The 25,060-nt window shown below is 42.4% G+C and overlaps 1 protein-coding gene across 3 annotated transcripts in view; it reads right to left on the bottom strand.

The window, feature by feature from the left end:
- Positions 1-3,933: 3,933 nt before the first annotated feature.
- map3k7 (mitogen-activated protein kinase kinase kinase 7) overlaps positions 3,934-25,060 on the bottom strand; it is a 29,674-nt gene continuing 8,547 nt past the window's right edge. The window contains exons 7-18 of one of the 3 annotated variants that reach the window (XM_069686970.1): positions 23,253-23,381; positions 22,277-22,401; positions 20,253-20,383; positions 18,703-18,784; positions 18,310-18,440; positions 18,063-18,210; positions 16,015-16,095; positions 11,950-12,017; positions 7,136-7,235; positions 6,801-6,862; positions 6,565-6,680; positions 3,934-6,385 (exon numbers count right to left, since the gene is read on the bottom strand). In XM_069686970.1, the coding sequence (XP_069543071.1) occupies positions 6,205-6,385; positions 6,565-6,680; positions 6,801-6,862; positions 7,136-7,235; positions 11,950-12,017; positions 16,015-16,095; positions 18,063-18,210; positions 18,310-18,440; positions 18,703-18,784; positions 20,253-20,383; positions 22,277-22,401; positions 23,253-23,381 (1,354 nt within the window). In that variant the 3' untranslated portion in view covers positions 3,934-6,204. The remainder of the gene's footprint in view (positions 6,386-6,564; positions 6,681-6,800; positions 6,863-7,135; positions 7,236-11,949; positions 12,018-16,014; positions 16,096-18,062; positions 18,211-18,309; positions 18,441-18,702; positions 18,785-20,252; positions 20,384-22,276; positions 22,402-23,252; positions 23,382-25,060) is intronic. The other 2 variants (XM_069686980.1, XM_069686988.1) reach the window with 2 other exon arrangements.

The following is a 25,060-nucleotide window of genomic DNA, read 5'->3' as shown; positions in this document are numbered from 1 at the left end:
TATTAAGTAGCTAAGTGCTACTCATGGTGATTCATGTTGGGCCTCTCTTTAAATAACATAACAAAGAGTCGGTCTAGACCTGCTCTTTTTGTGAAGTGTCTCGAGATAACTCTGGTTATGATTTGGCGCTATACAAATAAAATTTGATTGATTGATTTATTGATATTGTGTGCAGGCACCACAGAAACAATGCTAATGCTAATGCAAAGTGCACGTAGTTTCCAACACGTCAGTTTGCTTTCATTCAGGCCCCAAACTTCTTGGTCAGGTTTAAAACAAAGCTGTGTGTTTAGGTTAAAATAAGTACTTACATCTTTAAAGTTGTGTACACAGGAATGAAAAATAACCTTTGATTACACCTTCGAAAAATTATCCAGTTATACTCTCTCTCTCTTTCAGCTTTCAACATAAGGATGTGTTTTATTCTCTTTTTTTAGACATTTAATATAGACACTTTTATATTTACACAAAATGTAACATTCAAGAAATTTGGCTTTAAAACTGGTTTTCATACTGAAACTCAGCAGTTGTTTTAGGAGTGGCATAGCCCTCAAAACACGCCGGGTCGATTTTTGAGGCCGCTTCAAGCATGTGTCAAGCTGAACAGAGCAGATCGTTCCAAACAGGAAGTCACACACAAAAACAGCATACAGCATCCGGCCGACACCATGTACAGACCCTGTGCGATAACGTGGTTCTCCCTCGATCTTGTGATCTCGTAAGAATTACCCTGCCGCCTCAGCACACAGGCATTAAAGTTTTTTATTGCATTTTTGCCATCGCTATCTAAAATATATCATATCTGGACGAGAAGGTGAAGCTGCAAAGGAACAAGAGCAGAGTTTGCAATTAATAAGTTATCAGCTAATGCTAGTACTAGCTTGGAAGGCAAGGTTAGCTTGGCTGTCCTCAGTGTCTTTAGCACAACCCAACACGACACTCAACACGACATACAAGACTTTTTTCAGGTGGAGGTTCACTCACAGGTAGCCCCGCCCGAAACCCTCCCCTGCTTTATGGCTTCTGTGACTCTAAATGGGAGCATCATTGACTAAATGAACATCATGCTATGTTGAAGAAGACTTGAAACTGGAGATTGAGACCATAAAGTCATGAGGAAAATGTTTACTGATGGAATAAATCAAGAGAGAGTCGGCTTCAGACCAGAGGAGTCGCCCCCTGCTGGACATAAGAAAGAATGCAGGTTTTAGGCACTTCTGTACTTAAGTCCACGTCTTATGAACCTTGTGGAAATAAAAGCTTACTCATAATGAAAACAGCACAAATGTACAGAAGCTTCTCTCCTCACACACCTACACGTACGCACACACACGCACACAGACCATCCACACTCGGCCAAACGTCCTCCTGAGAACAAAAGAGCAGGGGACAAAGCTGGAACATAACGCTGTCTTCCTCCTTCCCAGCAGTTCAGCGAGGACAAGCAGCAGCTCGTACACAATACCTGTCCGGCTGCAGAGGAGAGATGACATCATTTCTCCACAATGAAATGACTCATTGTTCCCCATTTAGCTTCAACTTCAAACACACACACACACACACACACACACACACACACACACACAGCAACAAAACAGGAGCCTTTGTCAGCAGAAAGAGAAGATGATTTCAGCTGCAGTGAGGAGCAGAATCCTGCAAACAGACGAGCAGGTCACGCTCAGGGTCGTCTCTATCACGGGCCACACTCAAGCTTGTGTAACTGAACCTGTCTCTGCGACATAGATAAGCTCGACTCAAAGAGCCGCCGTTCACACGATCAATGAAGTAGGTCGACCGGCCTCAGTGTGACATAATAAGGATTCACTTTGATCCTGGACATTGATACACTGAAGATGTGTGCAGCCTCTTTGTCTGTGAAAAACAGCTCCGTGTTAGAGACTAACACTGGGTCTTTAGCACCACCTGCTGGCTGAAGGGAGGACAGGAAGTGTTGACGCTGATGCAGGTATACAGTGTTATAACAGTGTATATTAATTATGATGTCATGAGCCTGTAAAGAGATGGAAAATGTCCTTATAATGTCATTCTGGTATTTTTAAACCTGTGTACCATTTTATACATAATTTGGGGTCTTAAAAATCAGACAAGTCTAATTAGAAAGTAAACTTTTTTTACTTTGTTGTCACCATGTGAGCCAACTCTGCTATATAAGTCTTGTACTGTCTTATCATTTATTTGTATTATAATTGTTTCTGTATTGTTTCTTTCTTGCCATTATGTTCTTTTTATAGTGCTTTTATCTTGTCACTTTATTGACTCCTCGCTTTTAGAATCAGAATCAGGTTTATTGCCGAGTTGGTTTGCACATACAAGGAATTTGTTTTGGTGGTTTTGGTGCAGAACAATTAACACAGAACGAGAATAAAAATAAGAGGCTGGCAGCAGAAGGGAAGAAATTGGGAGGTTTTGGTCCTAATGGAGGGTCTCAAAGGGTCTGTGTCCGGGGTCAGAGGGGTCGGCCACAATTTTACCTGCATGCCTCGGGGTCCTGGGGGTGTACAGGTCCTCGAGAGATGGCAGATTGCAGCCAATCACCCTCACTGCGGAGCGGCTGATATGCTGCAGCCTGCACTTGCCCTTGAAAGAACGCAGCCACTGTTGTGAAGCCCTTTCTAGCTGTTTTAATAGGTGCTGTACAAATTAAGTTTATTAGTATTATAAATTATTAAAAGGTATAAAAAGTTTTGTATTTGCTCCAGTAGATTGCTTCAGCCAATGTGCGTCAGTTATCAATGTCAACATTCACGAGGAAGATGTCTCTGTCTCGTTCACAGCCCGCTATAGCAGGAATAAGCTCTATTTTAAACATTAGAGATGTAGAAGTGTCCTTTTACCTCCTCGTGCCTCGTCGACTGCAGCAGCCCCTTCATCAGAAACATTACAAAGACTACAGACTGAACAGCAGCAGAGACAAATGCTACGATTACATCTCGCCTGTAAAGCCTCTTTGGGTCTGCTTTCTGTTTGTTTTAGGATTAATTTTAAGATCCTATTGATTACCTATAAGGCTCTTCATGACCCGGCCACAGATTATATTTCAGACCTTTTAATCCCTTATGAACCTTTGCCTAGTTTGAGATCCTCAGGCAGTGCTCTACTGGAACGACCTGCAGAGAAATAAGGCTGTCTGATTCAGTGTCTACTTTTAAGCCTCCTCTAAAAACGAGCTTACATACGACAGCATTTCTGATCTTATTCAAGTCTCCTGTTATATTTTTTATTGTGTCTTTTTTTAAACTTTCATGTTTTTATTTTGGTTTTATTCCATATTTCTTATTGTGAAGTTCTTTGTTTGCTTTATATCATGTTTATTTCTCTCTAGGGATGGGCATTGTAAACTAGCTTAGGTAACACAATGGTGATTGAGTCTATGGCCCACTGATGAAAGCCTTTGCATTTGCAGCATCACAGACTGGCTGTCTGTGGCGACTTTCACTGAAAGAAATCACAAGCAGCGCCCAGTTAGTGACGTGTTTTCCATCACCCAGCAGTGGTTGGTCTGCCAGAGAGGGTAGGCGGAGCTAAGCGGCTGCTTTTCCGCTCTCTGCAAGTGTTGCGAGTAAACAGTAATCTACTATGGCTGAACAAACAAAGAAAAGATGGATGACTACAGATACAACTTCAACAAGAAGTGAAAATCCAAAGAAAAAAAAACAAACTCGACGCTCAGATGAAGCAAACAGTCTGAAAAGGAAAGCGACCGTCAGCCAGGAAAATCAAGAGTTACAACCGGAGCCAACTGTGGACGTCACACATGCAGCACTGTGTGGGTATCTGGGAAGTGTGCTCCCGCAATTACTGTTTATCGCCAAAGAGAACGAAACTGAGATCTTCGAGATTATTACTTTAACCTGTGATTAAAAGAACGGACACATCAATACTCATCCAACACATCCACGCATGAAAAACAGCCTCTTTTCACCATTTAGTTTATTTCATAATGCCTTGCTCACCGACGTATACTGTACCTGGGTTCCCATTCACTGAGGAAACACTAAATAAACGGTGTGTGTGTGTATGTGTGTGTGTGTAGTGAACAGAAACTCATAAGGAGAACCGCTGAAGGTTCACCCCCGTACAGTAACAGATTTAAAAGTAAGACTCGTAAAGTCTTTCGCTTTTAAAAACAGAAATGCTAAAATGAAAAATAAAATCTGAAACATGACCAGACAAAACAAAAGTGATTGTGCAAAAATACTCGAGGGATATGAGACAGAGACAGAAAAAATATCACATCCAATCCTTCTTTTAGGGTACATTTTGGATGTAAAGCTGGTGGGAAACATTTACATTTTCAGCATACATCCTTCCCGCTCCCCACCGGGAAGAATTTCATTCAACGTCCGTTACATTAAAAATATCTTCTTTTTGTTTTGTAGCTTTTATCCCCATTAAATGTCACATAAAACAAGCACTTAAAATGCAGGCAACTTCTAAGGCAACATGTGAACTAAAAACAAACTAGATACTGAACCGGGAGCTACAGGCTCCTCTATGTTGTCCGTGAGGGCATTCCCACACCAGATAAAATATGTCCTAATGCAGAAATGACACAAGAGCTATCATACAAAGTCAACTACCGAATAGAAAAGACAAAAAAACATCGACACGCAAAAACAATACTGGAGTCAAAATGAAAGGGAATCCACAGCCCCCTGCATACGCTCTGGAAGATACGTGTGTATTTTTTAAGAGCATGAGGAGCAGATCATTAAAGGGGAATCCTGGTGCTTTAAACCTGGGCACTAGTTTTGACATATTTTGTATTTTTAAACTACTAATGGATACAATACAAGCTTTAGAGTTGCTTCAGAAGATCGCTTCAGCTGGCAGCAGCAAAAAAAGCAGTCACAGCCTCTCTGAACTCTTGGAGGAAAATGGGGCCGTTTAAAGTCCGGCCACTAAAAGTTCTTGTTTTTCCACTGACAGGCTCAGACTGTTATTCTAAGTGTCTGACAATATCACAGAAAGGATCCCTTCAGAGATAGACCTTTTTGTTACAGAGGAAGATAAGACGTTACATCGCTCTTTTTACACCCACCAAACTCTATTGAAAAAAACAGTAATTTTACCTAGTATAACACAGGAGATGATTGTCTACAGCTGCCTTGATCGGTTAATTTGTTTGTGTTATTGTGCGCTAAACATGTATTGTGTTGTATTCTAACTAACAATTAAAAACACCGAACTCACATTAAAAAGAGAAGCTATCAAAGCAAACGAGGCAGCGGTAGACCAGTAACTCCTGTGTTCTGCAAGGTTAAATGACCTTTATGGTCAATGGAGTCTGGTGTCTTTGAAGGGAGTGATGCTACAGCTGTTTCTGGTAAAAGAAAAAACACCTTCCTCTTGAACAATAAGGTCTATCTCTGTAGGGATCCTTTCTGTGATGTTTTCAAGACACTTAGGATAACAATCTGAGCCTAACAATCTCAGTCATTAAGACCCCAAAATATATTAAAATGGGACCAAGGCTGTAAATTGCAGGAATTCCCCTTTAACGCAGCATCCTTATTTACTCACACCCAGAGTTGTTCCTTTCTCTGTTAGTCCGACATAAAGTATATCCCTGCCTTAGCTGAATTCATAAAACCTGAAGGAAACGGGGCTCATGCTCACGATAAGAAAAGAAAAGAGTTTGAGATAAATACGTTGATTTAAGGGGGTGTGTGTTTTGCATATCGGGGATTCCACGCACGCGCTGCAGAACAGGTTTCGAACACCCTCGCTGCTCTCAGAAGTCTGCATACGATTCACACGTTTCGCTGAGAAGCCTTTTTCACATTCTGGAGGACGGTGTGTCTGTGAGCCGCTGAGGAGACGACACACACTGACCCGGCACACGGAGAGCAAACAGAGAAACACGCACTCATTGTCCAAGGGTCCGTCCCGGGGCACAGCAGCAGGGTCAGGGGTCACCAGGAGGGGGTGCAGTGATTGTTTGGTCTGCGGTCACAGGAAACTGTGACAATGTGCAAATGTTCAGAGGACATCATCTTCCTGCTGGACAAACGTGAGGGTGTACGGTGGAACATGCAGGACACAGTCGAGTGCAGGTCTCTTTACACAGCTGGATGAGTGTGTGTGTGTGTGTGTTTGTGAGGGGTAGTGTTACAGTGCAGGGGTGAGGAGGGGGAGGGCAGGGGTGGGGGTGAAGGTAAGAGTTCACATGTCTCTGTCTCATCAGGACGTGCCCTGTCTCTTCTGTTGCTGCACCCGGATCAGCTCCAGCTGTTTTTTGCACTTCTGGTAGTACGTGGACAGACTCTTGTTCTCCTCCAGCAGCTTCTTGTGCTCCTGCACCAGACGGGACGTGTTCTGCTGGTCCTTCTCGTCTTGGTCCAGTTCAGCGATCAGCTCCTTCCTGCACAGCGGGGACAGGAAGCAACATTTTTACCCTTTTAGGTCAAGCACAGGTGTTTTGTCTTCTGTTACTTGAAGCTTTGGCCTGCTAACTTCTCTCTGATGGCCTTGAGGCGAAACATGCATCACAAGAATTATTTTCCAAACACCAAACCCTTTATGACCACAAGATGGACTCACTTCCTCTGGATGAGCAGGGCGATCTCTGTTTGCACTTTCAGGTACTCTTGGGCCATCTTGCAGTGCTGCTCGAACACGGCCATGGACTCTTTGGAGTTTGGGCAGGGAGCAAGAGGCTGGAAAATAAAGTAAGTTCAGTATAAGCAGGTATTAATCCACCAAAAATGTGACAACATTTAAATCAATTAGCACACGAGTTGTGTGACGTGTCTGCAGGAGGCTGATGGATGTTGTACCTGCAGCTGGTGATCCAGGGTCAGGTAAGCCATGGGGATGGAGTTGTCTGAGCCGTTGGTGTCTGAGAGAGGAGAAGAAAGAGAGAGCAAGTGTGTTTGTTTTCTTTAACCTTCTTACCTCCTCCTTCGCTCAGGCTGACCACAAACCAGCGACCTAAACCACTGCTTAACACTTTACATGAAATAACACAAAACCTCATTTATCGAGGCAGAAGACCCTAAAATATGTCAAATAGGGCCCAAGTTTGAAATCATGCAAACATCCTAATTACTCATTCACTGTACAGTGATTGTGTTGTTGCAGCTGCCTCTAGTTTACCAGTTGTCATGAGTACCTGTTGGGTCATCAGGGGAGAAGTAACCCCTGCCGCTCGTCTTATCAGGCAGCATCATCCTCACACTGGGACTGGAGGACCGGCTGCTGTTCCCGCTCCCCTACAAGACAAAACAAAAACACTGTCAGTCACCTGGACTCATACTGGAATAATACTGAATAATAAATAACGCAGCTAAAGATGTCTTATTCAGCACATTTGTTGGTATATGCTAAATATAGCTTGCTAAAAGGAGCAATTTGCCCCTGGAAAAAGTCACTGTCAGTCAAAGCTGGTGTTCTCTGTAATCGATTGAAGCAATAAAATTGATGCCATAACTGTGGAGAAAGTTGTACAAGCAGCTTGTGGTTTCGCCCATTCTACATTCCTACAACACCCAGCGTGCATGGCGCCCCTTCCTCTGACAGGAACGGCCCAGCGAGAGACGCTGGAGTGAAATACTACCGTTTCAAGTCAAGGACATTGATCGCTGCAGGCAGTGGCTCAGAGCGGTACACAGTCGTCTAAAAAACCTTCAGGTCTGCAGTCTACATTTCAAACCTCACGATTTTGAACGAGACATGACATCGGAGGCGGCGTCATAGATTGAGGAAGTGTAGTTTAGCGAGCTCCCTGGCCTCCGCATGATGGCACGTTTTATGTACTCTGATGGAGGTTTCCCAGGGCCCATTGGAGAAGTAGAAAGCGTCCTCCAAAGGTACAGAACGAAAATGCATTTTTTTTAACCATTAAGAAAATTTAATTTTTACGGGTGTTATTTTTGATTTTGTAAGCCTCAATTATTACATCATCACATGATTACAAGCACTGAAAGTGAACATGTTGGTTTTACATCTGAACTCTGGAACAATTTCCTTGACATAAACAACATCTCAAAGTTTAGATACATTTCTGAGGCTCAAGTGCCACTTTTGAAATCAATCATCTACTTGTCTACAGAGCTGACGGTTCGATGACACTTTGGTGAACTTTCCATGTATATCTGCCTTCAGGATGCCTTTTGTTTAATAAATCATCACACGGCCACTGATGCTCCATTCTGACTGGCAGGCTGGACTGAATTGATGCTTGTGTTTGTTTGCAGATCTTAAAGAATACCAGAGTAGTTAACTCGTGTTATGGGCAGCCACAGAGCTGGGTTACCTACCGTATGTAAAGAATATAAAAGAACACAAAACAAAACTGCTTTTGCCGTCAGAGCCCCTGGGCTTTGACACGTCCTGCCTGAGGAGATAAGGCGTGCAGAGTCGCTGACTTCTCTTAAATCACTTCTTAAAACTCACTTTTACAGACTTGCTTTTATGTGTTTACCTTTTTAAATGCATTTTGAAAATGCTTTATATGCATTCATCTGTTCCTATTCCTACCATCATTTATGGCTTTTATTTTAATTCAATCATTTTATTTATTAATCTACTTTTTAACTTATTTATTCATCTCTTATTCATTTTATTGATCCCAATCTTTCTTTCTTTTTTATCTCTCTTCCTCTGATGTGATGTCGTCTTTTTATTTTTATTGTCTTTTTTATAACCTTTTATGGTCTTTCATTGCTTGTATTTCTTTATTTATCTCTTAATTTGCATTGCTTATTGCTCAAACTGCCTCTGTTCTTGTTTTGTCACTTTTGTTCTTTTACTTGCATTTGTTCTTGCTGACCTTTGGTGTTTGACTGGAGTTCTTGTCTTTTGATGAGATTTCATGAATACTCTCTGTTTGGCCTCATTGTTCAAAGTTCTTTCATCTGTTTTGTATACCGTAATCTTCTTGAGTTCCTGCCTTTGTCAAAGCACTTTGTAAACATTCTGGTTTTGAAAGCTGGTTTTGAAAGCTTCTTCTTCTTCTTCCTCTTCTACTTCTTCTCCTTATAAAAAGACAAATAGTCATTTGAGGGGAGAGGAGAGAGGACTTTGGAAACAACATGTGAAGCTGGTGGTAGAGCTGTACCCTACTCCCTTTTTATCCATATTACATCTGGCTGCTCAATACGAAGCAAAACTCGAGTCTCATGTTCTACTTTTTAGGACGAACATATATTAAAGTTCTCCATCATCGGCTCTCAGTGAAACATTGTGAGCTGACTACTTTCCCTTTGTTTGAATTCACGTCACCTCCGGTTTGAACTCAAATCATTGAGGTGATTTAAGGATGATGTGACTCACCCAGGGAGCTAAAGTTAACCACAGCTCGGATCGCAGTGCCTGAAGCTCCGCCAAAGGGCTGTTAGAGACACACTGATTTTAAACGTGAAACTGCTTTATTTAATGTTTACTAGTTAAAATAGTCAGTGGGACGGTTAGTCTGAAAGAGGAGGAGGAGACTTCAAGGGGTAATTCAGATCCCACTAAAAACCTTGTGAACAATGAACACTAAAGGGACATTTGGAGGTCTACAGCCTGACAGTGCAGAGTTTCCAAAAATGCAGAAAGTCAGTTTCTCAACTGATTCAAATGGTCAACTTTTAGGGGGCAGCTTCACCTTGTAGTGTGCGCGTTTGGAGAAGAGCTGTAGGCCAAAATGTGTCTAATAAGCAACTTCATCATTTTCAGTTCTGTGCTTCAACCGCACATACAACACAATCTGAGGGCAACCCAACGCTACCGACATTAAATGTTTCCGTGTCTCTGTAGACCCGCGTAAAGAAATCAAACACTCTCTGTGTCACAGCTCTGTGAACCTGCAGGGCAGGTAGATCTCACAGGAATCACAGAGCTATTTATCTCATTTAGCAACAGTGTTTGTGTTTAGTCTTCACGGTGAACTCTGTATGAACTTTTGGCTGCACAGAGCTGCGACTTTACCACCAAACACATGGAGACAAATGTTTGTGGAAAGCTGTAGAACCGCTCCGAGCTGAGGAGACGGTTTGAAGCTGCGAGTGTTTGAGGAGGGAGCGCTGAGCTGGTCCTACAGTCAAGTCTTCATCTTCTCAGAGCTGACATATCAAACACGCGTCACAGTCAGTGACATTTCCTCCCCGTGGATTTCTCTCTCTCTTGACGAAGAATGCATCAAATGCATTTGAAAGCAGACGGCATCAGTCAAACATCTACGAGGCTTCACAGGAGGAAGCAACAACATACGCTACACTGTGAGAGTAGAAATAAACCCCTCTGGTCGGGGTCTCATCAAGTTCAACCTTTAATTTGGAATCACTTAAAGATAAAGAGTTTGTTTGTTGTGTCTAAAACTGATAATGAGTGCAACATTAATCCCACATTAAATAAAATATATTTAAACATTTATGAGCTCCCTCTTTGCAGTCAAAACTAATGTCAAAGTGATTTTTAAATGATTCTCTATCGCCCATGACAGGATATGAGGGCTGTGGAGACACTCCTGTCATCTCCAGACGTCTGAGAAGGTGAGAGTGTGTGTGTGTGTGTGTGTTCGACCGGCAGGAGCTCTGAGGGGAAACAAACTTGTGCTTTTAAACTGTAGTCACAAGTTAAAGAGGGCAGACAACATCTGTGAGCAGTGCTGTTAAATATAAGGAGCACATCCTTATCATCTTCACTGACAGCTGTTGATGTGTTGACTGATCAAGAACGTATCGAAGGCAAGTGTTCTGTTTGAACTACGCTGGTAGTCTGAGTAATATTGACAAAGCAGGCAGAACGTAATCCGCCATAATGCCATCCCGGCTCCCATCAGCGTGATCTGACGACGATTTAGCTTCTTATTAATCTCTATAAACAGACATCTGCATGCTAACAGCTAACAATCTGTTCTAGATCTAACATTTAACTTGAGATGAATTCCCTTGACGCAGTGTCACGAAAGCCGTTCAGCGTTCAGATTTCCCGCCTTCCTCGAATGCATCAGATCGATCCGACCTCCGTTCAACAAACGAGCATATATCGTCTCGGACTATAGCTGATGGGATCTGAGACTGGTGTGTGTGTGACCGTGCATGTTTTTTCCACAGTGTGTTATGAAGGCGTTTTGTCTAGCTGCTTTACAAAAGTGCCCAACTGCCTGTGTAAATGGTGTTGGTGTTATTCTGGTTACTAATATATTCAAACATGTTTTAAAAGAATGAAGCCTTTGTTGTTGGCCCTCTGTACTCTGAAACAATAACTTTTGCCTTTTTTGTGCCAAATTTGTATTGTTTGTTGTGTTTGAACACCTCTTGGTAACCCACTAGAATGAGCATGTAAATCAAAGCTAATCTTTATTTTTAGTGAAGCTGAAACAAATAACTCAAGATGATTAAACCTGTGCTCTCTGTCCATGGTGCTGAAATATGCACCTTAGAAAAGCATTATTGATCTGCATGTCTCCTAAAACACACATTCCTTGGGTTTTGCTCAAACACTATATAATAGGTATTGTCTGTGGTCAGGCTGTACAAATTGTACCTTAACTTTACACACACAGTAACTTTTTTGTTATTCTGTAAAGAACTGCTCACATTAGGGTTGTCAAGATGTTTGATAGTTCGACACTATTCGATAACACGTTTATTTTTACATTCAGTAGTATCGAAAGGTGTTAACGCGCCGCATAGACAGGAAGTGAAGGGAGCGAGCGCCGTTGATGTAATAAAGCAGTTAAACAGAGAAATAAGACGTTATTTTGTGATTGTTTCACAAAACGGCACATGAAGACGTTTTGTGAAGTCCCTTTCACGTCTTCCTCGTCGGCAAAAATTGTTCTATTAAAACAGAGCCGTGGAAGTGTAATTCAAAGGGCAGATCTGTATGCTGGGGCTAAGTAAAGAAACAAACATGCACTTTAACTTAACTGGGCTACACAGCTACACAGATGAAGTTGAACTCTAATCAAAGATTAAAATTCTGAGGATGTCTTACCTGGCTGGACTCTGTGCCGATGCCGGGCAGATCCTGCACTGAGCGGCGTCTCTGAGGCTCACACGATGCTGTGGACGGGATGGACAGAAAGGAGACAGAATGAGACAAAGACGACTTTGTAGACAGTGATGAGGGAGACTGGTGGTCGGGGTAACTTGAGGGGTGTCCAGACCCACACAGGGACAGCTGCACTGGTTTAACTCTCTGTGTCTTGGCTGTCAACATGTGCTGTGGCGTGGCTGGAACGTGACCACAGCACCAAAAACACCCAGCATCACTGACTGTGTGCAGAATAACAATCCACAGGAGCAGCCGAGTCTACTTATGAGACAGGTTTACACTGCCTGGCTCGTTTGAGTGAGCTGAGGCTAAAGGGAACTAGCATGTACTGCACTACCTAGTAATCCCTCCTTTATCCTCTTTATCTGCTAACAGCTCTTAAATTTGCACCTTTATGTCCAATTACATGTTATAACAGATGTTTTAAATATTATGGTTCTGACAGTAGCCTGTACATCCTCCACAGCTTTAACGATCTCTCACACCTAAATGTAACAGTGAAATTAACTTAAAGGGATAGTTGTGGTGTTTTTAAGTGTGGTCGTATGAGGTACTCATCAATAGTAAGTGTACTACGTACAGTAGATAACAGTCAGCACAGACCCTGCATGACACAGCTGACACAATACGATGCATGGCATGAATAGGAAAACAATGTCCTCTAGCCCCCACTGTGAACGTCACTTCATCGTTTCTTTAATATTGTATATATAAAATATTTTCTTTTATTTGTCTCTTCTACAAACCGCTGACACAAACAGCTGATGTGATACTGTGCGGTGCATGCGTACACATACAGGGCAGTTGTGCAGAGTGAGACATAGTGCTGAGAGAAAGGGCTGTCTGACGTCAACGTGAAGAGGTGACAAAAACTAAAATACAGCGTACACTTAAACTCACATGTTTGTATACAGGACTCTTTGAAGTGACCAAAGTACGAGGTACTCCTGACCCTGCCTGCAGCGGTGCTTAGCTTAGCTTCAATGTGGAAACCCTGGTCAGCTTCTCATACCAGGACTGACTGTTATCTTCTGTACGTAGGACACTTACTGGTGATACTATACTATACACCTGAAGTAAATAACAGCTTCAGGCTCATACTTTTTTTTTATTTCCAAAGTAGAAGAAATAAAAAATGAGGAGAAGGATTTTTTATTTGCATTTTGAGAATGAAGTTGAAAAGTTGAGAATAAAGTCAAAGTTTTGAAAATTAAGTTAAAAACTCGACTTTCACTGTTAGTGCCGGGTGAAAGGAAAAATAAATCTGAGGGTTTTCAAAAAGTCAAAATGTTGAGAATAAACAGAATTTTGAAAAATGTAATTATGGGGGGTTAAGTGTAAATGTCAAGAAAAAGTCGAACTTTCAGTATAAGTTGGATTTAATAGAAAATAGTTATTTTTGTTTCTTGTTTGCATTCTGAGAATTCAGTCGAAACGCCAAGGATGAAGACCAACTGTTGAGAAGGAAGTGGAAATGTTGAGAGCAAAGCCGAAGTAGTGCCAGGTACACTACTTTTCTTTTTTAAAGATTAGGACAATTTTTTCTTATTAATTATAATTTTCTTCTCCAAATGTTTTACGTAAAAAAAAAAAAAATCTCCCTCCAGTCACCAGCATGTTGTTTTCTGTGGTGAACCCATTACTAATCAAAACCTAGACCAAAGTATCAGAGACTGATGGTTTTGTTTGTTCAATATAAAACACACTGATGTCGGTCACAAATCATCTAAAACAAATCCATGTTGTTTCCAAAATGTCGGGTTATAAAAGGTTAACAAGGATTTTTTTCCAACTTTATGAACCTGCACTTTTCAGTTTGTATGTTTTCAGCCCAAAACAAACAGCTTTCTGGTTTCACATAACAGCAATATGCAGCATGACTAAGTCACATGTATTTGGACTGCACAGGGGAATTTCCATAGTGTGTGTATTCCCTCACTTTACCAGGAATTGATCAAGTTGTTTCACACATCAAAATCTAATACAGCTGTCTGCTGGGACTGTCTGCTCTACGCTGACTACTAGCTCTGTCCACAGCACAATGAAAACACAACACATGAGAGCACACACAGTCTACACAAACAAGCACTCCAGAGAGAACACAGAGGCCGTCCTGGATTTTCATCCTTTGTATCTGTTGTCCCAATAAACCGAGTGGATCCATCTGTTATTTATTATGAAACTGAACTGAATATTTATGACTACTATTCAGTTCAGGATGTTTTGTTCTGTGTTTCGCTATCCTTGATATTTACATCATATTAACCCACCTAATGCACTCTAAGTCACTCTATTTTGATGTATGTCTAACAAATGAGTAATTAAAGCTCTCAGGTAGGTTTCAAAATTCAGAATGTGGCATCGGGACAGGATTTATATAATATTTATTACACGGCTGTGTTAAATACTTGATTCTTATTGGTTAATTACGCAACCACTCAGATCGGGCACCCATCGTCACCCTGGATACCACCAAACATGGAGGAGCAACTTGTTTTGGCTGCTGGCTGCTAATTGATTGCTTTTTGTTTATTGATTAATTGTGTGTGTAAAATCGAAGCAATTCAAAGAGAACACTGTATATTTGAGCCTCTTCTAATAATGATGGTGGATTCAGAATTTATGATGCACTGAGCTTCTTATTGTCCATAAACTAATGTTTCAGTACAGTCAGAAATATACACAATGTGCAATTTCATGTTGGTATATATTTATATATAAAAATACATACTTTTGTGCCTTTTGTTTTATTTGTGGAGTTACCCCACATTTACTCACATAACAAACTGTGGGTATGTAAACCATTACACTCCTACTCCATGACCACCGTTGATGTATGAGCTGTGAAAAATGCCTGACGTCCAGGTGTTCATATGCATAATAAGTGCCCTACCTGTAATAACATGCACCATCTGCCTGAGTCACTGCATTACATTAGCCACTCATTCAACGTGTCTCCAGAATAAAAGTCTTTCCTGACACCCAGAGCTGTCCCCGTTCCTTTCACCCGCATCTCTGCTCGTAATAATAGCTCTGACCCTCCATGTGAGAGAAATTAATCAGAATGACTTTTTCAAAGTTAATGGATGTAAAGAGAGCAAGAGGGAGAGAAAAAATTAGCCATGCTTGCTCTATGTCCTCTATGCATGAAAGGCAAGGACGAGCTCAGATGCAGAGAGGTGGTGCGCTGATTTTAAGCCTGCTCCCCATGATGTGCTGCAGCCAAGCCAGAGAGGCGACAGAGAGGACAGGGCCATGAGTTAGGGACTCATCTCATCTGTGTCACCTGATCAGATGCAATATACGATTGGATTTTTTTAGAAGTAATAGAAAGACTCATCAACTTGTAAAAACTGAATTAGTAGGAACTAGATTTGGGGAATAAAAGGTGACACAAGATGAGATGATTAACTCATGTTCTGCTTGCCAACTGAAAATCACAGAAGACAGAGAGACATTAGACAACTCTGATGTGTGTCACTCCAAGACCGGCTCAACTAGATCTCTTTTGTTTTGTAGAGACTGCCTACAGCTGTGTTCAGACCAGAGTTACTTGCACAACATTTATTGTTTGTGTTTATTCTTGTTGATCAAACACGACCTGGGAATATTCAACATTCCAGATATGTCGGAGAACCAAACATAGGTTTCTTTTCAGGGATCAAAACATGAAAAATATACAAGGGCTGATACATTTAGGATAGTTTCCCCCTTGTTTTCCAGGATCTGTGTCTTTCTGCTGCTACCAGCTCCTTGAGGCTGACCAGTGCCCACTTTGACGAGCTGTTAGCTAGGATCAGCACCAGGACTTCTCTGATGGACACTAACTACCGGCGCTCTGTTTCGTCTGAACACACCTTAAGACACACCATTAAATATGACTTAATAGTCTGTGTTTGATAAGGAGTGACACACAGGAGAGGGTCATGTCAGAGCACTGCAACCCACGGGCACAGCCAAGCCAGCTCCACCCGGTCACCAGGAAGCGCAGTGGTCCAGTGATACCTGTGACGACGATCTTGGGGACATCCAGAATGGTGCCGAATGATGCTGTTTTACGGTGGCCTCGTTTAAACTCGGGGCGTGCTGCAAAAACACACACATACACACTCACACGTACAGCTGCGAACACAACGAGCATGCAGACTTAAGGCAGACTTAAGACAGACTGGGGGCCCACAGTTGGACTGGAACTGTGGGCCACACACATGCAGAGCATACATGGTAACGTGCAAGGGCAGCATGCACCCCGTCCGTTCCAGACGCTGCAGAGCGGTGCTGCACACACTGCTGGCAGCCACTGCATTACTTTTTCCAGCACAAACATCAGCAGGCGTTCAGGTCCAATGCTGCTCGGATAAAAAGTTAAGCTAGGCAGAGTTAGAACAGAGGCTGTGGATAGTTACATTAAAGGAACGCTATGTATTAATGTTGCATCTAAAGCGATTGCACTACTTTAAAAGTCCTATTTTTATGTATGTTTGGGTGTAAATGACTAATAGGTACAAAACGTTTGAATTGCTCCAGTAGAATTCATCAGCCTGCAGCCATGAAACAGGCTGTAAAGGCTGCAATGTAATCCAAAGTGTGTCCATTAAAGGTTCTTGTTTTTTCCACTGACAGGCTCAGATTGTTATCCTAAGTGTCTGACAACATTACAGAAAGGATCCCTACAGAGACAGACCTTTTGTTAAAGAGGAAGATGATTTTATTCAACCAGAAACAGACATTACATCACTCTCTTCAAAGACAGACTAGACTCCACTGAAAAAAAATAAATTCTACTTCACAAAACATAGGAGTGTTGGTCCACCACTGCCGCCTTAAAAAAAATCATCTTCCTCTTTAAAGGAGCAACTTGCCCCTGGAAAAAGCCACTGTCAGTCAAAGCTGGTGTTCTCTGTTATCGATGGAAGCAATAATATTTGAATTGGCGCCATAGCTGTGGAGAAAGTTGTTCAAGCAGCTCGTGGTTTCGCCCATTTTACATTCCTACAACACCCAGCATGCATTGTGCCCCTCCCTCTGAAAGGAACGGCCCAGCGAGAGACGCCGGAGTGAAATACTACCGTTTTGCTGCAGGCTCAGAGCGGTACAGAATCCGAAATACAACAAGAATATACCGGTGGATTGTCTAAAAAATCTTCAGGTCTGCAGTCTACATTTCAAACCTGACGATTTTGAACGAGACATGACATCGAAGGCGGGCGTCCTAGATTGAGGAAGTGTAGTTCAGCAAGATCCCTGACCCTGGTTTTCCAGGGGCCATTTGAGAAGCGCATAGCGTCCTCCAAAGGCACCGAGAGAAATTGCATTTTTTTTCTACCATAATGGCATTATTATGGTCCCCATAATAGCATGATAGGACTGAGGTAGAAAATCGGCGAACTGTCCCTTTAACAAAAAGGTCTATCTCTGTAGGGATCCTTTCTGTAATGTTGTCAGACACTTAGATTAACAATCTGAGCCGGTCAGTGAAAAAAACAACAACTTTTAGTGGAAGTACTTTGATTGGGTGCATTTGATCCCAACGATTATGTTTCAGCCTTTGCAGCCCGTCTCGTGGCTGCTGGCTGAAGAAATCTTCTGGAGTAAAAACCTTTCGTATCTTTTAGTCATTTACACCCAAAAATATGTCCTAAAAAAGGGCAGGTTTACAGGAACTCCTCTCTCAGTTTGAAAACAAAAAACCTGACATACTCTCTGTGCTCAAATCAAAACACTTTGTGTGAAGCTTGAAGGTCTAACTTCACCATGACAGCAGTGGTGAGTCTGCAGCTTTCTGTCAAGGACGTTGCAGGAGGGAGAAGGTTGATAGCTGGGTCTGCAGGCTTTGGTGTTCAGGAGCAGAAATAAATCTTCACCTCCTTACTCATTAATGGGGAGAAGCTCTTCATTCCTCGACAGTAACACTACATGCCCTTCCTGCTCAGCTATTCTTATTATATATAGATTCCTAAAATCATAAGAACATGCCGGTTTGCCTTGATAAGCTCATCTTCTGCCTTGCTCTTATGTTCTTATGTTTTGTGCTGTGTCATGTCTTGCATTACCTGCAGGTGCAAAGGGCATCTTGGGCTCCAGCTCTGACAGGTCAGCGCTCATTCTTTTACTGTCAGATGATGCCAGGCACTGAGTCCGTGCAGGCAGGCTCTCTACACTGCCCCCCCTGGACAGAGGCAGGGTCCTCAGCGGGTCTCCCTGAAACAACAGAAGCTTGTTTTGATAGCGCTGTAGCTTCATGTATATATCTACAACTATCTAACAGATGAAATCCCTTTTGATGACAAGCTGACATACCTTTGGCTTGAAGTGAGGAGCAAACTGAGGCGTAATCTTGATAGTGTCGTTGCTTCCTTGAGAATCACTGCGCTCCAAGTTTACTTCGCTTTTGTTGCTCGTGCTGGTGCCTGTATAGTCCACATATGAACCTGTTAATTCCCAAAACAGCAGAGGGGCGTTTAAAGGTTTCAGCCGATATTTATGCAATCTTGTGAATTTTTACCAGTAAAGAAAGCTGTTTATAAATGAGTGAAACATAATTTCTCCTACCACACCATTCTGTGTTCATAACCTTTGACATCACATATTCTGATATTGGATTCTGGACAGAGGTGCATTGGCTGCTGGGTTCTACTTTAACATAAACTTTCTGTAGTGGTGTATCAAAGAGTTAGAACAAGACTCTCGTACCTGTACTAGTTGCAGAGTTGCTCTGTCCCTCATCTGAATACTGGTATGGATACTGCAGGGGTTCATCAGATCCTTTGAAGTACTGCAAAAAGAAAAACAAGAATCTCTCTCTCTCTCTCTCTGTCGTGTCGGCTGAGGAGCATCAGAGAGACAATAGCTGGTTTCCCACTGGTCAAAAAACCCGCTAACACACAGCTTTTTTCCTCAATGGGAAAGGTCACAATCTGCATTAAGACCCGGGTCAAATGACTCTGCAGTAGACCCGGGTAATTATCGCCTTGGCTCTGATCAGCATTGATGGGAACACAAAACCCCTGTCGGCACACTAATCTCCGCCCCCTTTCCGGCGTGATGCTATGCTTTGTCGGTAACTTCTGTGACTCCTTGTCATCTCAGCTACAAATTCCATCCGTCTCCGTCCGAGCAGCGCTCGAACATCATTCAAAATTTGTCAGCGCTGAGTTCGATACACAGACTGAATGAGTAATAGATACAATACAGACCTAACCACCGTAACATCCTCACTGTTTACTAACCCTGTTTCGGGCGCGTTTGTGACGTCACACGGTGACGCAGCAGAAAAGAGACCGACAGGAGGATACTTCACTGGCAATAGGAAAAGAGACAATCGGCATCTATAAGCGGGTCTTCCCGGGTCTGAAAAACCTGCGTCAACATGCTAAATTTAGGTGGGAAAGGGGTAATTGATATTGAACTATTGAGATGACAGGGTATATTTGTTTTGAGGAGGACAAAACCTCTGCAGATAATTACATTCCTGGTAAAACACTGATGATTGACGGTGATACTGACAATTAAAATGCTCCACCCGAAGAAAACTCTGCTGCCTATCAAATCAAGCGCTCCCTAAACTAACAGGCAATCATACCTAATGTGAAAACACCCTTAATATTTGAATTTTTACTTCCTGCTTTCCCACAGTGCAGACGCTTTGCTGCTTGCTCTGCACATTGCTTACATTCTCTTGCAGATATTCTTCTATTTTTCGACTAAAAGTAACGGACAGAGGATCCTGGACATTTACAAATAACTTGGACTGTAATTTTTGATGGAGATAGTGTTTCCTCTGGGGTTTCTGTCCTTGTTAAAGGAGGATTCAGAGTATCAGTGACACCAACAAGCCTCATGAACACAGACACAGCAAAGGCAACAAGGATTTTAAATGATTCACCACGGTCCCAGCTATCCCACTCCTGCAAAAAGCATGGCGGATTTATCATGCCAAAACTGTAGGAAATATCTTCAGGACATTGCCATACTTCAGGCGAAAATTTTTACTCTTGAAGCTGAGAAAGGACTTCATGACACTTCCCATAGCAACCAGTGGTAAGCCAAGTATGGGGCTAACCAGAACACTAAAAACACCACTAATCATAGAAATGTCAACCATAATGCGATCACTGTGTACTGCTGAGTGTATACTTTACTTTACCTCTGGCGTTTATTTCCTGGCAGGTTTATTGATTAATTCACTCCAGTTTAATGAAAGCCTGTCAGAGGAGGGTGAGAGGTGTGTGAGGACAGATTACCTTCATTAGGTGAGTCATGATCTTCACTATCTCCTCCATGGAAGGCCTCTGAGAGGGGTCTTTAGACCAGCAGCGTGTCATCAGACTCTCAATGGGCTTGGGCAAGTTTTTGATTAGTGGAGGTCTTGTCCCTGAGTGTGCAAAAAAAAATAGAGTAATTGCTCAAACAGAGTCAGGAGGGACAAATAACTTCTGGCATCACAGCGGACAAGCAAAGAAATGTATTCTAAATCCCCCGTCTCCTGCTACTTGAGTAAGTAATGTTTCAGGCAGGTGAAAAATATCAAACCTGTCCCGTGGCGTTATTAGTGTCCCATTAGTATTCTCCTCCATCCATCTCTGGATTGAAATTAACTGCAGGGAGCACAGCACAGGTGAACATGCCTTTAAGCTGCTCTCTGCTGCCAGACTCTTAAAGGGGAACTGGTATTTATAATCCTGGGCCCTAATTTAACATGGTTTATGGTGAAAATGACTAATAGGTACAATTTTCTCCAGCAGATTTCTTCAGCCAGCAGCCATGAAAGAGGCTGTAATGACTGCAATGTAATCCTTTGAGGCAAATGGACACAGATCAAAGTCTGTCCACTAAAAGTTCTTGTTTTTTCAGAAACTTGAATTTTATTATTCTTTAACTGAGCTTTTAAACCCTTAGAGGTATAGTGATGAACGTTGAGAAAATGTAGTGCCAATAGAAAGGGTTGTCTGATGGCACAGTGAAACAGAGAAAATATTAAACACATACTGTACACTTACACAGATTTTGATTTGATTGGTAGGGGGGCCTTTTTAGGACGTGCTGCCAGCGTCCTACTCTCAACATATTGTGTGAAAGTGAAAAATATTTCTATTACAGCTTACACCTAGACTGATTCTTTTTTGGCAGCTGAGCCTTTTTTTGACGGTTAAAATAACTCATGCTCTGATAGTTTTTGTTTTCTAAACTAAAAACAGCCATTATATCGCTCTCTATAAAGCTGCCAGACTCTGTTTTTAGTAAAAAAAAATAAAATAAAAAGTTACTCCTTAGAAAGGTCAATCTCTTTAACATTGCCAGACACTTACGCCGGAGATATACTTGCTTTTTAACCTCATGTTCGCGTAAACAACCGGCTGCGTCATGAACCTAATTGTTCACATACTTGATTATGCACTACACATGTTCCTGGAGGATACCTCTCTAGAGGGCACACCAGAGAGCTCAGGCCGTATGCAACTGCATAATGTGCGGGATGTAAACAACAGACATGGCGAAGCCCGAGGAGGTGATGTTCATTCTGAGATCACGGCAGAAACACCGACAGCTTTTGTGTGTTCGGTGGACAGAACTCACCGTCTCTCTGACATGTTCCTCCGTGCACGGACTTGTTTCCATTTAGTTTTGCAGGTTTCCATGTCCACTTCTAAAATGAACTTATCTGTCTCCAGCTGTTTGACAGCGATGTTTGTGGCTGTGCAATAACAATGACACATCATACAGATGTGGATGATTGCAGACTTGGTCTATCAGCTTGTCTTCAGAACTTTCTGACCCTGTCACATCCCCTCTGCCTCTACACTGCCCCTACTGCTCATGTGCATACTGCATCTTGTGTCTGCGTGAGTAAATTTTTGAGGACGAGCGCAGCCGACACTCCAAACAGACGTAGGGAACGTGGGGTAGCCATCATGCGCACGTGAACACGTAGTTAAAAGCAAGTTTATCTCCGGCCTTAGAATTACAATCTGAGCCCGTCAGTGTCAAACACAAGACCTTTCAGTGGGCGTACTTTGATCAGGCACATTTGCCCCCAAGGATTAACATGCAGCCATTGCAGCCTGTTTCACTGCTGCAGGCTTACGTAATGTACTGGAGCATTGGGCCCCAGTTTTATAACAACTGGAATGAATCTTTGAACCTTTCCACTTTCCCAGTAGGCCTCGCAAGGCAGGTGACTGAAAGCTGGACGTGGCCTTTGCATCCTGCAGCTCGAAACACTCACACACTCACATACACACACACACAAACATAGTGAGTGACTCACCGTTGTGCACGGCCCACATGATGCGGAAAGCTGGTCCTCCAATTTCATCAAAGGGCTTCCTGCGAGTGATCACCTCCCAGAGAATGATCCCCCAGCTGAACACATCACACTTCTCGCTGTAATTGCTGCCTGAGAGTTACAGAAGAACACACAGCAACACTTAGGTCCTTTTCAAACGGGGAGAAAGCTCTGTTTGACATCGCTGACTGACTGATAAAGCTAATTCTCTGCGGCACGTTTGAGATGAGAGCGAGGACGTGCCTGGGAGAGCACAGCAGCTTCTATCTCATCTTCACTTTCACAGGAGGGAGGAGGATGAAAATAAGGGAGCAATTTTTACCAAGGAACAGCTCCTGTGTTGCTTAATTACTGAGCCTATTATTGCAGATTAAAGTGCACATCACACACCTATTACAAGTTGCTGCGCTGAGCCGTTCTTGTACCATTTCACACTGATGCAAATTAGTTGTAAGGAGTTCACGGAGAGGGCAAAAGTGAGTTGTTTAATTGCACAGAGTCTTGTAACATGCCTCCAAAAACAAGATAACGACCAGAGCTCAATTAATTTTTCCTCCTGACCCCCTTTGCCAAGAACACGTCTCATCATGTAGAAATACATTAGGCTGAATGAGAACACAAATTCTACAGCGTCGTCTCTCGGGGGAAATAAAGCCACCAGCATCTCTCCATTCATCTTCCCAGCATGCTTTGGGAGACGACCATCAATAAAGCAGCAGAGTGAGGCTGCTGATGATGAATCAAGAATTAATGCCTCCATGCTGCGAGCGCTAAGCTGCTATTAATGTGAAACGTGACAAAACAAAGTTGGGTGCGTGAAAGAGCAACTAGAGACGGCAGAGCCGGATGACTGTGGGCTTCTAAAGAAATCTGGACACACATGAACACTTTTCAGTTAAAAACCATCTGACAGGGCAGGTATCCAAAGCTCTTCAACTACTTGGAATGCCGCTCATACTTGCCTTCGAATACCTCCGGGGCCATCCACGCTGCACTTCCTTTGTTGTTGGTCATGTGGGTCTGAATGTCGCATGCTGTTCCAAAGTCGCATATCTTCAGCACAGTGCCGCCTGCCACTAGAAGCAGACTGGAACAAAGAAAGGAAGAAATAAACCCTGTGAGAAGATGACAATGCTTTGAACTTCAGAGACGAGTTTGTGTAAAGCTGCATCTACTTTTTAGAAGTGGTATAAAACTTTGAAATCAGGGCCATGTTCTGTTCTCTTTCTTTTCATGGCAAACATTTAAGAAAAAGAAAATCTTCATCACACATTTAATCATCTTGAGGACTATCAGACTTGACGAGACCTCCCCTCTGTTGACAGACTGTACGTCTGAGGCTCTGTCCACACTACTACATTTTCATTTAAAACAGCTTTAAAAATGGAAAATGTTCTCTCTCCAGACAGGCGTTTTAGCAGCAGGAACAAATCTCCTTCGACATCAACATGGCTGAAAACTCATAAGCCATGACCTTTTACATACAATTGTTCTTTCACCCAAAACAGCAGTGATGCTCTCTGAAGGGCTAATAACCCTGGTGGTTACAGAAATCGCTTTAATAAAAGCTTCCCTCCTGCTTATACCGAGAGTAGTGGCTCTGCAGGAACAAGTTCAGCAGCGCCTATTAGTTGTTCATGTTGATTTTAGTGCTGCTAGTCAAAGATTATGTTTCTTTGTTTTCTTCCAGAGAAATAATGTTCACATGATAGAGGCGTGGTGAATCAGGGAAGGAGAATTTATGTCAGATTAATCTCTATTTACAGATTCTACACAGTAGAATAGTCCACATAGTGGAACCTGCAGGCAGGGATGTGGATTCCGGGAAGGTTTGAACTACGCTTTTAGTCTGAGTAATATTGACCAATCACGTATCAGCAGGCTGCAGCGTATGCAGGAAAAAAATATATATATATGTTGGCCTCAAATACAAAGACATTACATCAGTGCTTGGCAGCAGGCACGGTTTTTATATCAGCAAGAGACATCTCGTCGCAGAGCTTACTCTGACCTGGCGGTGTCACAGTTTAATTGGTGTTGAATTAACTGGTGGCGGTCACAGATGTGTGTGGGCGTGGCTTATAAGTCCGTTGTACACAAACAAGGAAATAAACGACTCGATTAGGCTACGTCGCGGCCTTATCTTATTCATTAATCGCTGCCTTTTGAGACATTGTAAGAGCAACAGTTTGCTGGGCCATTCATTTTTCTGTGAACAACATTATTATGACAGTAGTGGACCGTACACTCCCCACTGCTGATGGCTACAAACGTGTCTCTGCTTCTGTTTTATTAAAATAACGTTATTCCACGGAATCATCGAGTTAATAGAGGGGACGGTCAAACCGGTAAACGATAATTTAACTCAGTACATGTAAATTATGAGTCATCTGCGGTGTAAAATAAGACATTAATGGTTCTTTTTTTTTTTTTTTTTCAACCTTAGATTTTTTCCCCCTCCATGTCAACCTCATTTAACCCCTATTAAAAAAATCTCTCTTGAATAATGTCACCTATGTACTTCAACGAATTGACACACTCTCATCACAGGAAATGGAAGTGTGATTACAAGCTGGTGACCGACTCTGAGAACAATCATTAACCAGAGTGTAGACATAGTTTCCTGTAAAAGAAGCCAGAGTTGACAGTTTGTCACGATGCATGGCCTTGTTATTCCTAGAAACTCCACAACAGTGCTCTAGGAAACAGAGCAGCTGATCATTCCCACAGAGTCCTGCCAGGAGTCTCTCTCCACCAGAGTAAACA

Source organism: Semicossyphus pulcher, unplaced genomic scaffold (assembly GCF_022749685.1).
Source record: "Semicossyphus pulcher isolate SPU_LCO1_2020_fin unplaced genomic scaffold, fSemPul1.0.p SCAF_11, whole genome shotgun sequence".
In the NCBI taxonomy this organism is placed as follows: domain Eukaryota; kingdom Metazoa; phylum Chordata; class Actinopteri; order Labriformes; family Labridae; genus Semicossyphus; species Semicossyphus pulcher.
The sequence above is the reverse complement of the archived record's forward strand: the minus strand, read 5'-3'. Positions and strand labels throughout refer to the sequence as shown.